We start from the raw sequence: 15,085 nt of genomic DNA on the forward strand, positions 1-15,085 counted from the left end.
CAGGTCGTAAACATGCGAAAAACCTTGTGAAGAAATCCTAAAAATAAATAAATATAATAAAAATAAAGAAATCTAATTTTAGAATGTGCACATGGAATGTTAGAAGTCTATTTGCGGCTGGGAAACTTGACAACGCAATTCAAGAAATGAAAAGAATGAAAATAGACTACTGGGAATCAGCGAAATGAGATGGCCAGAGTCAGGATCATGTAAAAAGTACGGAAGTGTATTATATTATTCCGGTAACAGCACAGAAGACCCACATCACAAAAATGGTGTAGGTATATTAGTAACATCAGAACTGAGTAAATATGTGACCAATTTCGTACGGATAGAATAGAAGTCTCGGATAGAATAATATTACTCCAAATAAATACTCAACCATTTACAACTAACATACTTCAAATCTATGCCCCAACTGCAGATAAAAATATGACGATGACGAGATCCAAGACATCTTACAGAAACTTAATAAACACGAAATTTTATATATTATAGGCGACTTAAATGCAAAAATTGGGGAAGGTCGACGAGGTCAGACTGTAGGTCCTTATGGTCTAGGACAACCTAACGATCGAGGACAGAGATTGGTAAAGAAAACGATATGATCATTGCAAACACCTGGTATAAACTACCCAAGCGACGACTATACACTTGGAAAGCCCCATTTGATGTTGGCAATAATCCTGAGTCCTCAAGAAATCATATAGACTAAATACTTGTAAATGAGCGTTTCCGAAATGCCGTCAAAAAAGTCACTACATTTCCTGGGGCTCTGGATATTGGATCTGATCATCAACCACTTATAGCAGATATTAAACTAAGGTTAAAACGAATTCAACGACAAAAACCAAAAACCAATGTACTTAACTTTGACGATATAAACATAAAATATAACATTAAAAAAGAATTTAACAATATAATAAAAAACATCGGAGAACAACTAGAAGATCCAGAAGAACTATGGAGTAAATTTAAAAACCAAGTTAACGAAATCTCCACAAACAATGATTATAGAAGAAATTTAATCAAGAAAAATAAATGGATGACAGACGACATCTTGAAATTAATGGAACAACGTCGACTGATAAAATCTAATGAAACAGAATATAGACACTTGCAGAGAAGAATAAAAAAGGAGATCAAATTGGCCAAAGAAAAATGGATGAGAGAAAGTGCGACGAAATGGAGGATGTAATATCTAAACACGACTTATTTAATGTGCACAAAAAACTAAAAGAAATGATTAACATATTTAAAAAACGAGTTCAAAATTTTCAAAATTCAAAAATTTTTAGTGTTTAGTTGTGACCCACATTCCGAACCTTCAATTAAACAGAGTCCAAGTCAAGAAAGTCCACAAAATGACATATTTGGGAACTGTGGTAACGGACCAACTAGATCCAGACATAGAAATAAAATTTAGAATAGCAATGACTAAAACTACTTTTATGAAAATGAAGTCATTTCTTTGCAATAATCATCTCAGTTTAGAACTAAGACAAAGAATGGTTAAGTGTTATGTTTGATCCATACTTTTGTATAGTGCAGAAGTGTGGATGCTAAAATTGTCGATGGTGAACAAAATTGAAGCATTGGAAATGTGGGTTCATAGACTAATGCTGAAGATACCTTTGACAGCAAAGAAAACTAATGAAGAAGTACTAAGGAGCGTCAACAAAGACAGAGAACTGCTAAAGATTGTTAAACATTGAAAAATGTCTTATCTGGGACATATACTAAGGGGAAGTACTGTACAAATATACTGTAAATACTAATTTCACCATTACTAGTTTCAGACATTAAAATATTTACCATCATTATATTATACAATTTTAAAACTATACATGATACAATAAATTTCTGTAAACTAAAATTATTAACTAGTTTTTTCACAGAACTATCATAGAAAATTGAAGCAGCCAGATTGGCCATTTACACTTTCTCCTTATAATATTGGGTTTTTTCTTGTTAGTATTTTATATACCCATTTTTCTTTTTTTTTTAAATGTTGAGTATTAACTGTTGATTGAGAAAGTTTGTGACAACTGTAAATATATCTAGACATGAACTAATGGAAATTCAACTTCTTAAAAAAAATTACAAAATATTTCTGCAAGAGAAACTGGAGGTCATGTACATAATACAGCTATTTTCCTCAATGTAAATTCCATCAGCACTAAATCGTGAACAGTAAAAAGGAAATCAGCAAGGAAGATATATTTCAATCCCAAATAGTGAACAGTCAAAAAAGGAACAGCACTGAGTTATTATTCCTGATCAGAACTTTTATAAGTTTATTAATGGTCTTTAATTTTTTCTGTTATTCGAATTTTAACTGTTATTTTTGGATGCTAGGTACTAAAATATAATTGTGTATTGGCATTTTATAATCAATGTAATTATTTTATGCAATATACAACAATGCACTATGACACAAGTATGTTAGTGTCCTACAAATCAGTAATGAAGTATACCTTTAGAAGAATTAAAAGGTGACATTGTTGTCATACATGCAAGAGGAGCATAACACAAACAACACTTCTCTAAATAAATTCAAAGTAAGTTGTCTAGTTACAAAGTAAATAGGAACCAAGAGACAAGATCAATCTGATCCTCCACCAAATAAAAGGGGCCATTGCAAATCTTGTAAAAAATGTAAAACACATTATATTTTGTAAATATTATGTTATAAGTTTTGCAAATGCTTGCTTGGTATGGAGCATATCCAAAGTTTGCTGTAGAAAATAGACAGATTAACAAATAAATTATTAAGATAAAAATTTAAAGCTTCATTTTTTGCAAGAACTTTTTTAATTAGAAACTATTTGTATTTTCTGTTATTTTAAGGATATCTCTTTAAAAATTCATCACTTATTAATTATCTTTATAACATCACCTTGCATATTTAATATTAGTCAATAAACTAACAAACAATAATATAACCATTTCAACAATTTTTACAAAAGAATTGTTGTAAAATGTATCAATTTATAAAACACTTAGCATTTATGAATCTATAAAAACAACTCGTCATCTTAACCTTTGTATTATACTTATTAATTAATAAAAAAATGTTTAATTAGAAACTGCTTAAGCTTTGATTTATAAAAACTGCAGTTTTCGCATTTTTGTAAAATTGCATAATTGACTGCAATACATATTACATACATAATTAAATAACTTTGCAAGTAGCTGTCTTGTAAATAGGGTCATTAAACTTGATAATTTGCCAAATATAAATTGTAAAATATATTTTAAAGATTAATTCACTCTTACTTTTAGATTCAAAAATAAAAATAATGCTTACCTCTACTATCAGTAGATACAAAAGAGTCTTCGACCATAACAGCAAACTCCAAATAACAATACCAGAAGCACCCAGCAATATAATTAGGGGTTTATATCTGCACAAATCAGTAATTAAAAAAACTAGAACTAAATGTGCTAAATAACTGTAAGTACCAGCAGGATAAACTTGCTGAGTTACTTCTTCGTCTGTGACATTTCTCCATCTATGGTCAATCAAAAATTCGTAAATAAAGGGTTCTGAAGGACGGATCTCCTTCAAAAATCCAAAAATGCACAAAATTAAAGATATCTTTAGCCATTCCTGCATGATTATTATGTAATGACAATAGTAAAGTAGCACTATTTCGCTTACATGGTTAAGAAACGGATATCTTCTATATATATTAAAACTAGACCGACGTAAACACAAATTATAACTAAAGTGCTCCTGCTCCACATTCACATTGTTATTCAAATTTTGAAGGTTATCAGTTGTTATTTCTATTCGATTTATCCATAATGAGTAAAATCCCGAATATGGAATTTAAAACATTGTCACTTTCCTCTTCTTTTTTAGTTACTAAAGTAACTTAAAATTGCAGCTAATTCTTACTTTCTACGTACGTAACATTACGTAGTACGTACATTGTAGTGTAGTGACAGTTTTCAAATCTGTCATTCTCATACATTTTTTTTGGGTACGGTGGGGTTGTACTTTGGATAAAAAGCCTTTTTGTATTTCCAAATACATTGTCATATAAATTAAAAAAGGTAAATTTATTTCTTATATTTTCATTACTTTTATATAAATTTAAATTATTAACGGTAACAATAGTGTTATCAGTTAGTGAAAAGTATTATGTAATGAGAGGTTATGAGAGCCTTTTATATTGTTCATAAATTTTTAAAAGTATCAGCATAATTTTATTATTTTAACAATAATTACTTTTTAAGAAATGGCTGCCATCAGATCTATGTCTCGCCTTCTTCTTAATAGATCACTTCAAACTACTGCAAGGAGGACCTATGCAGACCAAATGAATTTCACTTTTGCCGCTGGAAATCAGGTAAAACTAACATTAGAATTTAACGAAACCTATTTCAAAAGATCTTTAAAGAATGTAATTTGATATATCTAATGTTGAAAATAAAACGAAACCCTATTCAGAATTAAAAAGAATTACATGGATAAGGTACAGTTTTAGGATTTTTTTATTTTTAGGTTTACTATACTGCAACTTCAGTTAAACAGGTCGATGTACCATCTTTCTCTGGTAGCTTTGGTATCCTTCCTGCCCATGTACCCACACTGGCTGTGTTAAAACCTGGAGTTGTCACTGTTTATGAAGATGATGGTAAAGTTAAGAAAATCTTTGTTTCCAGTGGTACTGTCACCATAAATGATGATTCATCAGTACAGGTTGGTTTTCAACAAAAAATATTTTACTAATACACTAATTACACATAACAAATAAGGTATACTCTATCACTGAATTCAGTCCTGACTATCTAGTAAATTTACTAATTACAGTCTGTCCTAAACCCTTCTTTCAGTGCGTCACTAATTGTGACGTCATATAGGATTTTAGGAATGTCGAGAATTATTGCATGACATTTTAGTTAAATCTGACAGTTGTAGGATCGTAATCGGTTAAATGTGAAAAGGTTATTTTTTTTAATATAAAATAAAAACTTTAACAATTCAAAATTGTTTTTTAATATTTAAGGTAAAATTTTTAATTTACATAATAGGTTTCGTCCTGTATATAAATTTTTATTGCGCATTATATTGGAACTTCAGTTTGTCATAATTCCTATTCTATACATTCAAGGAAAGTGCTTAATTACCTAAGATTTACCATCTCCAATAATTCAAGTTTCATCATGGTTGTTGAAACAAGTATATGCCTCCCTTTTAAACATTCTACTAAAGAGTGGTTAGTCCAACTTGAATTTGGTATTTTTGGTATGAAGGGTAACATGTTGGCCTAAAATTAACAAGAAAAAATGTGAAGACGCTAGTAATATTTCAGTAGGTTATGGCAAACTATATTTTAATACAAACCTTCACTAAACATTCTGTATACACGAGTTCTAATAACATGTTTATAGTTATTGGTTAATGAACAACAGAAACTGGTAATAAAGTCCAAGCCTCTCTTTCTAATTGAAAATAATTTAATAATTTTAATATTAATCTTTGTTCCTTCTCGGTATATCTCGGCAGATTTAAAATATTTTTATGACAATAAATACAAAATTAAATTTTCACTGTAAAATGTCTGAAAATAGTAACCTGGAATGACAATTATTATTTTATCAGTTGACATTGTGAAAGTACTGTCAAGATCGAGACCTTCTGCGTCAAATTATATTTATGCGCATCATTGATTGGATATCTATTTAGCGTATTATAAACCCCAACCAATTATACATCCGTGAGTAGAATTCGCTTTAATATACAAATACCCGTAAACAATACATAATTTTCTAAGTTCTATGTATAATAATCACAGACTCACGTTTTTTTCTATCACTTCTAGCTTAATGCGTTAGAGAGAATTCGATCAACTATGACGCACTGAAAGAAGGGTTTGGGACGAACTTTACTTGATCTTGTGCTTGTTGGTCAAATTTTGACTTTGGCTAGAAGTTACTATACAATCAAGCACACATGATCATAGGCAATATTAATTGTAATTTAAAAGTATAAGTAACAATACTCACATGCAGTTTATTAACAAAATGAACACAAGTAATTTAAAATAATAAAACAAAAGTTTAATGTAGTGTAAAGTTTAAATTAGACCAGTGGTCACATATGGATGTGAAACGTGGACCCTCTCAACCACTGATGAAAATCAACTAAGAATATTTGAGCGCAAAATACTAAGGAAGATATTTGGACCAACCCAATGCAGCGATAGTTCGTGGAGAATTAAAATGAACCACGAGCTGGATGAACTAATGCAGAGCGCAGATATTGTCAGATTTGTAAAATCACAAAGACTAAACTGGCTTGGTCACCTAGAAAGAATGCCAGATAATCGAGCTGTAAAAGTAGTCCAGAGATGGAAGCCCCAAGGAAACAGAACAAGAGGAAGGCCCCGTAAAAGATGGATAGACGACGTAGAGAGGGATCTTAAAACCATGAACATCAGGCAGTGGCGAAGGAAAGTATCCGACAGGGCAGAATGGAAGAACATTGTTAAGCAGGCCAAGACTCACAAAGGGTTGTAGCGCCATTAGAAGAAGAAGAAGAAAACAAAAGTTTAAATGTTTATTTTTTGAAATTCTTTAGTCATTTATAGATTAGTTTTTACGAATGGAAAGTTTTTAATCAAATTTAATGAATATATACTTCCATTATTCATGACTTTTTTTCAAATAAAAAAGTCTGACAATGGTAAGTTTATTTGGGCTATTAATGGTGATGGTCAGGAATTTTGTGTTGTATATTTCCTATAATGACTGTCCAAATATTGCCAAGATCAGTGAATTGACTTTACTTTGTGTTAAATGAAGATATTTTAATTTAGATGTGTTGTATTTTAGTCATCTTTTATTTGACTTATTGTAAAATTAATTGAAGCTTAAAAAAACTGTGTTTGGGTCTTTGAGTGTCTGTTAGGGAAGAGGGCAGTAGATTACCAGTAGAATACAGATTGGCAATAAACATACTCTTATGAGAACAGAGGCCTATTGTATAGTACCAAATGCTCTAGTTCATGAGCTGATTATCACCCAGCTGAAAAGTGTATGGCAAATATCAACATCAGTTTATTGTTAATGGTTATAGAAGGTATTTAAGATTTTATGTTGATAATCATAATAAATAGACTCTGCTATCTAAGAGACCATCTTAAAAGCTGCCGAATTAAGGTAGCTAATTGTAATATGTGTTAATCTATTTAGAGGAACAAGAGCACTAATAAAGTCTTGGTCTAAGGATGACAAAAGAGGCTGTAAACTTATAAAATACAATTATAGTTTAAATTATTTAGCCCTCAAACTTTTAAGTACACAATAGATATAGGGGCAAAATCATTGAATTTTAAAGTATTTCAATTTTATTTTAGATTCTTGCAGAAGAAGCCCACCCAGTAGAAAACATTGATGTCAATGCAGCAAGAGATATCCTTACCAAAGCCCAGAGCCAGTTATCATCTGCAAGTACAGATGAGGTAAGATTACATATTTTTTTTTTCGCATATTTTTCAAGAAAAAATGTAATGTAAGATCTAATACTTAGTTTATTACTTAAGATTACGTAGATAATTTAATTGTGCATGTTTGATTTAATTACATACATTTTTGGTGACAGGTTGTTGTTTCTCTCAAATAAGTTTCATTCACTTTAGTCACATAATAACAACTGCTTACATTATCAATGACACAAATCTCAGATGTATGAACACAGTTAAAGATCTGTGTGTTTTGTGGAGCATTTTGTTTCACATTTTGTTTATTTCTCAATAAACACTTGTAAATTTCTTATACTTTTTCCTTGTCAGGTTTCTTCTTGACACAAAATAACCAAATTTCTTATACTTTTTCCTTGTCAGGTTTCTTCTTGAGTGCATCAGTTATTTGATCCTCCTTCTATCAGACTCACTAAGACCAGTTAAATTGATATTTTTAAGACTTACTCTATTTAAACTAAATATTAACATGGAAAATTAACCTAGGATTGAAGTTAAAAAGGCCCGAATCTTATTACTTATATTAATGGATGCTCTTTACCATTTTTCCCACAATTTACTTACATGTTGAGGCTTTTGCAGATTGTGTCTGTCAAGATAGGGATAAAGGTTTTCAGGTCCATTAGAAAGTTATTCTTCAACACTAAGACTCCCTTATCCTAAACAAGGTAAAACTAGTGTAGTCTATAGAATCCCTTGTCAGGATTGTGAATTGTCCTACATTGGACAAACTGGCCGTTGGCCGTTCCTTAAAATGGATGCCTTATTTCTCACTGAAGTAATATCAATTGTTCTAAACACACTTGTGCCTTATCTGCACACATTTTATCAACAAACCGTCTGGCTGATTTTGAGAGTACAGAGATTTTAGCCACTGAAAATAATTATTCCAAAAGAACTTTCCTTGAGATGTGTCACATTCTCAAACAGTCTTTAACTATAAATAGATGTAATGATATTGACCATCTCAGTGAAATTTATCTTTCACTCATTTTGCATAAGTAGAAGTCGGGTTTTCTCTTTTAACCCTGCTTTCCCTCTGGGTTCTGGGAATTTGCTTTGTGAGTTGGTTGCTCTTTTTCCGCTCCACTTTCTCTTGTTTCATAATTGTTAGGGTAAATAACTCTTGAGATCATCCTGTCTTTAGTGGCTAGGTTTCTTTATCTCAACTGTCAATTTTTTGGGACAGTCATCTTATCTTACCTGGCATTTTGTTTGAAGTCATATTACCATTCTTTTCTTATTAGAATGCTTTTAAGACTGAGAATAGTTTCAATTTCCTCATGCCAGACAGCATGCTAAACCTTTTTGTTGTTTTGATGAGTACAGTACCTAAATTGACGAATTGTTTCACACTTCGTGTAGGTTTGTCACAGTCTTCAAATTGTAAACATTTTAGTGATTTTACATAATCACTAGTTTGATTATATCTTTTTATATAAAACACCATATAAATTTTTAATTATTACTATTTTAATTTGGATGATAGACGGAGTGGGTGTTGCCAATTCCTTTGTATTTTCTGTCGGGATTACCCTGACATCTTGTTGTGTAACATTATTATTTTTATTCAAATAATATAACTTCTCCTTTATTCCGTTTTTCCAATATTGTTAATTTGTTTATTCATAATCACGTAAGTTATTAAAATATTACAATCCTATACATCCAATGTTTAGGACAGTATACACTACCATTTTTAAATTTTCGCGGCATCTGTCATCTCTCCCCACCTGTTGAATTGTTAGTTTCCCTTCTGCATAGGTTTCTGGTTTCTCAACAATTGTTGAAATGCCACAATGGCGACTAGCAATTATTATCGAAGACATGCCTTGAATCATCAATTTTGCTGGTATGCACTTTTAAGTGCTTCTAACAAGTAATTATTAATTGTTGTTTAAATAATCATGTAATAATTTTACTATGAAATGTTTTGTGTTTTAACTACATTGGTTTTCAATTTAACTTTAAAATAGACATGTGCTTTATTAGCACATGTCTTTTAGCAACATTTAAATATGGTTATTACAATGAGAAACATTTTATTAAGAAATAGTAATTTTTATTTCTTTTGATTAATCACATATTTTTTCTTTTCAGGCGAGAGCTGAAGCCTCCATTGCCGTTGAAGTAGGAGAAGCTTTAGTCAAAGCAGCTGAATAATAATTTAATTTTTGTAATTTTATGTAAATTTAATAAATTAGTGTCTCAACGGTACTGTTAATTTTAAAACAACCAAATATTAGATCTACTCCTCTATGAGTTGAAATTTTTACAAAAACCAGAATCAATCCAAATACATAATTTTTGTTTACCATATATCTTGTTTGTTTATATTTAATCATTCCTAATCAAGTGTACCTAAAGTGTAAACAAAGTATCTAATCTACTCAAATCTGCAACTCAAGCTTTGGATTTGAAAATAAATATTAATAAACACAAAATAACCAAATTTTAGTAGGCTCAGAGAATGTAATACCTGTTATATCAGGAATGTGGAATAAATATGTTGAAGGTATTAGTTTAGGACATAAAAGAAGAATCACGGCTGAACTATCACCAAAAAGAAATAGTATTAGATATAAAAACAGTCCAAGTATAAAGAGCCATAAAGACTGGAAGAGCTGGGTGCATAACCAGAAAAACATATGGAGAAATTCAGAAATGAAATACCGACGATAGTTCAACTGAAACTTGATCGATATTCATTCCTATACCCAAATAAAAGCAAAGCCAACAAATGCTCACGATTTATATTAATTGAGCAATGAACTCTAGAAATCTTATTATATTCACAATCACACACAAAAGCATAATCATTATAATATTCCTCAAAAAAAGCTCTGATTAATTGTATCAAGAGAAATTCTTGTACAAAGGCCTTTGTACTCCTGTCAATATGCATACTAAGTAGGAAATTTGAGAGAAACCGCATTGGTGCCATCAATCAGTACAACGGAAGATCCCGTAAGCAAAAAAATAAATAGTGCGTATGATTTTTTGCATATAGGAGATTTGAATTAAAGAGGAGCAGATAGTATGACATCCAGTGGATTACATACTACACAGCTATGTATATGAGTGTTAAAGTTTGAAATATACCAAAGCACTTTCTCCATCTCGATAAATAGAGGCTGTGCACAAGTAGCAGTTACGATCCTACTAATGTGGATTTCTTAATATTGTTCTGAAGCTATTTTCTTGTGGCATTTTAAATTAATTACTATTTAAATGGGAATAAGCCACAATTAAAGGTTAAAATAAGTACGTTTATTGACGTTTCAATTTCCACTTCGGAAATCGTTCTCAAAATACAAACATTAGTAAATTAAACAAATTTTGTTTTTTGTTACTTAGTGAAAAATTCTTCTAATAATTTAATTTTATCTGACTCATCTATATTGACAATCCAGACATACATTATACATTTTAAAGTAGACGACTTTAAAATTATATTGCCAATATTGTTGAGTTGCGTTCCTGGGACGACTTTACTTATAAGATAGTTCATTCGATTACATGAAATCAACTTTAACTTGAGAATATCCGTCAGAAAAGATCATTACATGCAATTCGTCTTTAAAAAGACAAACACATACCATGATGACAGTAAAAATCTCCTCTTAGTGATTCCATAGTAAATTATGAGGGAAAAACCAGGAAAAAAACCTCATAATACTATCCCGACATGGTAAGTATTTGATCGTGCATTTAGTTTACCTTCAATAAACACCAAATTCCGATTTTATATGTTTTTTATTTAAAAAACATAAATGATGTATTCTCTATATGTTACTGACTTACCAATACTGGTATTTTCCTTTTAAGAACTTCCTCTTTCAATATGGGTAACCAGATCCTACTACATTCTGCCGAGGAATTCGCGACACAATTGGTCTCATTTAGCATAATTAGAGCCGCTTCTTTGATTTTTCTCTTTTTACCATCCGTTTCTTTTAGGACTATATTTGAATATATTTTTTTGGAATGTTGTGCTTGTCTGTTGTTTGTTGTTGTTTGTATGCTGGAGTAACCAATACTATTTAAGAATTTTTAAAAGATGTCTGATAATTTCTAAATGTTATTCATATAAATTCAGTTTTCTACCAGTGTATGGGGTATAACTTTTGCACAAATAATAGGAATTTAATAACAAAACTTGTAATATGTGAATACCTATTTTTTTATACTACCTGAGCGTCTTTCGCTCACATGGATAGTAAGCGAGCATTTCATTTGTTTTCAGTTTCGATAAGATCATTTATAAATTCCGTGGATATGTACTCTTTTATCTCTCCACTTTTCTACTAAAATGCCATCTTTGTATTGCCCTACCAAAGAATATAGACGCTTGATAAGCGTCTATATTCTTTGGCCCTACTGTCTGTTCTTATGCTAGTTTAGCTTATAAAACTTTTTTAGGGTTATCTTTTCTCTTGGAAATTAAAGTTCCTGCGCAGAAGGTATTCTTTCAACAGTTCAATAAAAATTATCTATAAAAAGAGAAGAGAAGTTTATCTCTCATTAGTTTTAAAACTACTCTTTCAGAGTGGCCTTTTCCGCCTGCAGAGTCATAACGTGCTGTATATATTTCATACAAAGCGCTAACCCGTTGGGTTCTGCTAACACATACAATTTAAGTCCGTATTTGTGTTGTTTGCTTTTCATATATATTCGAAAAGATAATCTACCATGCCACAATACCATACGTTCATCAATGGATAGATTTTTTCCTGGTTGATATATTTCAGCCATTATATTATTGAAATAATTTAAAAGTGGTTTAATTTTATAGAGTTTATTTTCTATTATACCCTCTTCTGGATTTCTGGCAAAATGTAGACATCTCAAAATAAGCAACGATCTCGGCTCATATTATGGAAATATTTCAATTGAAAAAGAGGATCGGTATTCCAGTAGTCCTGGATTCTATTAGATTTACATGTTCCCATATTCAATGTAAGTCCAAAAAATGTTTTAAGTTCGTTAACCGACACAGGCTTCCATTGATTTCTACGTGAATGTTCTACAACACCGGATAAAAACAACGATTCGGCATAAACATTTGTTTCCTGCACTATCATCTCAAAAAAATATCTTCTACAAGAAGGCAAAAAAAAATCATATGGAAGACCAGTCCCTAGAACATCTACTAATAACCCAGAAGATTTGGTAAAATTAAAATTCTGCATTTCAATAGGATCGTCTTTCCACGAATCCTCACTTAAATTTGGTTCCTCCTGTATATTTTCATTCCTACCTGCATTTCCATTCGCTTCAACCAATCCAGAATAATCATTTTCTTCTTCAATGTCTAAAAAAAAGAAAATAAAGAAATTGTACAAGAAAATCTAATGCTGCAAAATAATTCTGTTAATAATGTTCTAAATGTTGATATTAGAAATAAACATTTCAAAACATGTATAAAACGAAGTTTTTGATATAATTTTGAATTCATTTCTCAAATCTTGTATTGGAATCATATCTGTACCTACTTTATAATATGTCTTCATCTGACAGAACTACACTATTATTGGATTCACTGAATTCATCTTCACTAGATGAATTATTATTTAATATATTATATACCTAATTGATCATTACTATAATATTTTGATCTTTTACAATTTGAATTATTTTCATTCATTTTACCACAGGAAGTACCATTTCGATCTTTTACAATGTGAATTAATATTTGCATTTATTTTAACAAATGTCAAATAGTTTTATAGTTTGACAACTAAAAAGCATGGCAACCTATTATGTAGGTACGAAATTCTAAATAGATACGGTTTTAATAATTAAATAAAATAATAAAATTGTAATAGAAAGATACGGATTTCGGTTGTTGACTGTGATAATCAGCATTATCTTTTCTAATAATCTAATAATTATCCAAAATAAAAAAGTCTAATAGCAAAAAATAGAATAAGGTTAATTTAAATTTAGAAAATATATTAATTTATAAATTTGATATGGCAAAATAAGAATGATAATACAGAATCTAAATTTAAATAATTTTATGAATTAGTTTTTGTACTTGGAGAAAAGATTTTCTTTTTTGATTACCGGTGGCTTCCTTTGTTTTTTATTTTTATAGTGTTGGTGCAAACAGAATTATTGTGAGTAGCCTTAAAGTGAATCTTTGAAAGCCTTACTTACAGTGATCATTTCTTCTCTTAGAATATAAGTTATGTTAGATAATGCTTTCGTCGAAATAAAAATAATCCCGGCTCATCTGCGTTAAAATATCTAGCGATGAGTATCGCTTCAATAAATTGAGCAGTTTCTCCTTTCAATCAGAAACCACTAAGTAATTTTCCTCAGTTGTTTCGTCATATATAAATTTGAAGCAACTATTTTGTCGCTTTCAAAATTTCTCAAGAATAGAAGAACTAGAAGCCTTCATATCAGTGCTTAGTTCACTTGAAATTTCTACTGCTTTTCGTTGAATAATTTTACCAGAAACAACATTATTTTTTAACCCCAATTTACGAAGCTAATCGAAAATAATTTGATTTAATACAAGAAGAAATAGAAGAAGAAAAAAAAGACAGCTTACGAAGCGCTCGGCACAATCCAAAAGAACAAAAAGAATACTCCATTGTGGTGGACAAATGACATCGCCAATGCAGTACACAACAAGAAACAAGCATATCAAAAGTGGCTACAAACAAAAAATGATTCAGATGATAGAAGAACATATGCAAGATCAAACAGAGAAGTAAAAAATTTAGTAACTAAAGCAAAAAATATTTCCTGGGAAAGTAAATGCGAAGAACTCAACAAATATATAGGGTCAACAAGATCAAGAGAAGCATGGAAAACGGTAAAAAATCTGAGAACAAACAGAAAAGAAACGAGTAGAATAGATTTAATAGAAGAAAGATCTTGGATCGAACACTACTCACAACTTTTGACTGAAACAAGACCTCAATTCATGAACATCAGTACAACAACATATGAACTGGAATTCAGACACGACTTACCACCGGAGTGGACAAAAGCACATATTAACAACATCTACAAAAAAGAAGATAGAAAGAATTGTTCAAACTACAGGGGGCTAAGTGTAATAAATTCACTCTCAAGACTGCATGGAAAAATAATAAAAAACAAAAATGAAAAAGAGATGACAGATGTTGAAGAACAGAATGACTTTCGTGCAGGCAGATCCTGTATGGACAGTATATTCTCTCTAAAGCAAGTTATCGAGAAGAGATTAGCCCTTTCAACCCTTACAACCTTTCAACTTATATAGTCTTTATAGATCTGACAAAGGCATTCGATAGTGTACCACTTTCAATGCTTTGGGTAGCAATGGAAAAACAAGGAATAAGCAAAAAAAATATACAAGCAGTACAACAGCTCTACAAAAATATGACGGCAAACATTAAAACTGGAAATAGATTAACTACAGAAATTCCTATTAGTAAGGACCTAAAGCAAGGCTGCTGCATAGCACCTACACTCTTCAAAATATATCTAAATGAGGCACTCTCAGTGTGGAGAAGAAAGTGCTGCAATATGGGCATCCCAATCGGAGATGATAGACTGTACACGATACACTTCGCTGACGACCAAGCCATTCT

General features: G+C 30.7%; 2 protein-coding genes across 2 annotated transcripts in view; one reads left to right on the forward strand and one right to left on the reverse strand.

Annotated features, from left to right (window-relative positions):
- LOC140434434 (thiamine transporter 2-like) overlaps positions 1 to 3,800 on the reverse strand; it is a 51,354-nt gene extending 47,554 nt beyond the window's left edge. The window contains exon 1 of the mRNA XM_072522694.1: positions 3,311 to 3,800. Within this exon, the coding sequence (XP_072378795.1) occupies positions 3,311 to 3,619 (309 nt within the window). The 5' untranslated portion in view covers positions 3,620 to 3,800. The remainder of the gene's footprint in view (positions 1 to 3,310) is intronic.
- A 101-nt stretch (positions 3,801 to 3,901) lies between these two features.
- On the forward strand, positions 3,902 to 9,812 carry ATPsyndelta (ATP synthase, delta subunit). Its single transcript, XM_072522695.1, has 5 exons — positions 3,902 to 4,062; positions 4,246 to 4,358; positions 4,514 to 4,711; positions 7,371 to 7,475; positions 9,594 to 9,812. Exons 2-5 carry the CDS (start codon positions 4,248 to 4,250, stop codon positions 9,654 to 9,656), a joined length of 477 nt encoding a protein of 158 aa, XP_072378796.1. The 5' UTR covers positions 3,902 to 4,062; positions 4,246 to 4,247; the 3' UTR covers positions 9,657 to 9,812.
- Positions 9,813 to 15,085: the final 5,273 nt, after the last annotated feature.

The sequence above is a fragment of the Diabrotica undecimpunctata genome, chromosome 2 (assembly GCF_040954645.1).
Source record: "Diabrotica undecimpunctata isolate CICGRU chromosome 2, icDiaUnde3, whole genome shotgun sequence".
NCBI classification, from domain to species: Eukaryota; Metazoa; Arthropoda; class Insecta; order Coleoptera; family Chrysomelidae; genus Diabrotica; species Diabrotica undecimpunctata.

Coding starts and splice junctions, on each gene's coding strand:
- ATPsyndelta (XM_072522695.1), top strand. CDS start 4,248: ATGGCTGCCATCAGATCTATGTCTCGCCTTCTTCTTAATAGATCACTT. Junction 4,359..4,513: donor CTTTTGCCGCTGGAAATCAG/GTAAAACTAACA, acceptor TTTTATTTTTAG/GTTTACTATACTGCAACTTC. Junction 4,712..7,370: donor ATGATGATTCATCAGTACAG/GTTGGTTTTCAA, acceptor ATTTTATTTTAG/ATTCTTGCAGAAGAAGCCCA.